The sequence below is a fragment of the Herpailurus yagouaroundi genome, unplaced genomic scaffold (genome assembly GCF_014898765.1).
Source record: "Herpailurus yagouaroundi ecotype Mexico unplaced genomic scaffold, PumYag 160, whole genome shotgun sequence".
Classification (NCBI taxonomy): Eukaryota; Metazoa; Chordata; class Mammalia; order Carnivora; family Felidae; genus Herpailurus; species Herpailurus yagouaroundi.
The window spans coordinates 45,316,404-45,319,227 of NW_024412401.1; the positions used below are offsets into that span (position 1 = coordinate 45,316,404).

The 2,824-nt window shown below is 42.0% G+C and overlaps 1 protein-coding gene across 1 annotated transcript; it reads left to right on the forward strand.

Moving 5' to 3' along the window:
* The first annotated feature begins 1,644 nt into the window (after positions 1-1,644).
* LOC121034953 (olfactory receptor 1J2) lies at positions 1,645-2,589 on the forward strand. The gene has a single exon (XM_040482232.1). It carries the CDS (start codon positions 1,648-1,650, stop codon positions 2,587-2,589), a length of 942 nt encoding a protein of 313 aa, XP_040338166.1. The 5' UTR covers positions 1,645-1,647.
* The last annotated feature ends 235 nt before the right edge of the window (positions 2,590-2,824 follow it).

Here is a 2,824-nt window from a genome sequence, read left to right on the forward strand (position 1 = left end):
ATGTGTTTATGTATTTTTGTCCAGTTTTTAGAGGCCATTTTCATTCCTTGGCTCATGACCCCATTCCCCATTTTCTATGCCAGTGGCATAACATTATAAAATCACTCCCTGACTGATTCTTCTGCTTCCCTCTTCTACGTTTAAGGATATGTGATTACATTGGGCCCACTCATATAACCCAGGATAATCTCATTTCAGAGTTAGCTGATTAGAAACCTTAATTCCATGCACACCTAATTCTCCCTTATCATGTACCATACCATGTCTCCAAGTTCTAGGCATTAGGATGTGGACATCTCTGGGGGTTATTATTTCTGCTTACCACAACTGACTAGCAGGGCTTGTAAGATGACAGGAACAACCAAGAGGGATATAAATACTTGGGATATGAGCTAAAAACTTACTTTTTTGGCATCTTTTGACAATAGTCCTAATTTTTCATTACAGGATGTTATTATGTTGCATAGGGAGGAAAGGAAGCATATTCAAAAATATATACTGTGTATATAATTTAAAATGCTGTTGCAAAACACAACCCTCTATGTGTTGACAGCAGAAAATAAACTATAAATAAATTTGCATGAAATACTTGCTGGGAGTCAGCCTGATCTTTGCTTTCTCAACATGACATGAAATCCCAGGCAACCCACAATCACCAAGGAGAAGAAGCCTAAGTGATGTAAATGAAAATGTGTATTTTTTTTAACTGTTTATTTATTTTTGACAGAGAGAGGCAGAGAAAAGGGGCAGAGAGAGAGAGAGAGGGACACAGAGCGTCCAAAGTGGGCTCTGCGCTGACAGCAGAGAGCCTGATGTGATCTCAAACTCATGAACCGAACTATGAGATCATAACCTGAGCTGAAGTCAGACACTCAACCAACTGAGCCATGCAAGTGACCCTGAAAATGTGTCTTTCCAACGAAGTTGGAACAGAGAAGTCAGCAAAAGTGAGAGAGGTGGGAGTAAGGGAGAAGTTGGAAATGTGGGAGAGACACAGATTTTTCAGGATCTTTAAGCCATATTAAAGTTGTTACACTTCAAATTTTTAAACAGGGGAAGAAGTCATTTAAGTTTTAAAGAAGAACTACAGGTTTTTAAGAAAAAAATTTCTCTTCAGTGCAGAAGGGAAATGCATCAACATAATTCAGAGTCTCTTAAGAACCCTCTACTGAATTGATATAAACAAAATATATGTATACTGATGAATGTCCTTTAATTAAAACAATGCTAATCTTTGTGTCCATTTATATGAAAAGTTCACCTCCCATCTGAAATTTAACAACGGGTGGTGAAGTCAAATCTTCTGAAGTTTGCTGTGCTGTGGTTGAGGATTTGGAATACTCAGCACAGAGCATTCTTGGGGCAATAACATGGCTGACACATCATACTCCATGGTCTGGTCCTCAGTGTCACAGATGCAAGAATTCTGGTTTGTAGGTGAACCAAGAAAAACTGGCTCCCAATAACAGTTCTTCAACAATTTTACTAATTCCTTTATGTGCCAACATAAAAGAAAATATGTCAGAAACAGGTTAAGTTTCCCACTTTCCAAAACACACATATTTTTCATATGACTACTAAAAATGATTATTTCAGAGTCCTTAATATTTTCAACCATGCTTCATTCCCAGCAGAGGAAAGAGTATCATGAGGAGGGAGAACCAGAGCAGCGTGACCGAGTTCCTCCTCCTGGGGCTCCCCATCCGGCCAGAGCAGCAGGCCATGTTCTTCGCCCTGTTCCTGGGCATGTACCTGACCACAGTGCTGGGGAACCTGCTCGTCATCCTGCTCATCAGGCTGGACTCTCACCTCCACACCCCTATGTACTTCTTCCTCAGCCACTTGGCCTTCACTGATGTCTCCTTCTCATCTGTCACTGTCCCAAAAATGTTGATGGACATGCATGCTAAGTACAAATCCATCCCCTATGAAGGGTGTATTTCACAAATGTATTTTTTTATATTTTTTACTGACCTGGACAGCTTCCTTATTACATCAATGGCATATGATCGCTATGCGGCTATATGTCACCCTCTTCATTATACCACCATCATGAGGGAAGAGCTGTGTGCCTTACTAGTGGCTATATCTTGGATCCTGTCCTGTGCCAGCTCTCTTTCCCACACCCTTCTCCTCACCCAGTTATCCTTCTGTGCTGACAATGCCATCCCCCATTTCTTCTGTGACCTTGGTGCTCTGCTTAAGATATCCTGTTCAGGCATCTTCCTCAATGAGTTGGTCATGTTCACAGTAGGGGTGGTGGTCATTACCCTGCCATTTATATGTATTCTGGTATCTTACGGTTACATTGGGGCCACCATCATGAAAGGTCCTTCCACCAAGGGGATCTGCAAAGCACTGTCCACGTGTGGCTCCCACCTTTCTATAGTGTCTCTGTATTATGGGGCAATATTTGGGCAGTATCTTTTCCCCAAATTAAGCAATTTCATTGACAATGACATCATTGTGGCTCTCATGTACACAGTGGTCACACCCATGTTGAACCCCTTTATCTACAGCCTTAGGAACAGGGACATGAAAGAAGCCCTGGGGAAACTCTTCAGTAGGGCAACATCTTTATCACGGTGATTTTGCGACATTTATTTATTTATTTATTAAAAAATTTTTTAACATCTATTTATTACTGAGAGAAAGAGAGAGAGAGAGAGAGAGAGAGAGCATGAGGAGGGGAGGGGCAGAGAGAGAGGGAAACACAGAATCCAAAGCGGGATCCAGGCTCTGAGCTGTCAGCACAGAGCCCGACTCAGGGCTCAAACCCACAAACAGCGAGGTCGTGACCTGAGCCGAAGTCAGACGCCCAACC

What these genes read in the sequence shown, in the direction of transcription:
- LOC121034953 (XM_040482232.1), top strand. Translation starts at nt 1,648, where the DNA reads ATGAGGAGGGAGAACCAGAGCAGCGTGACCGAGTTCCTCCTCCTGGGG.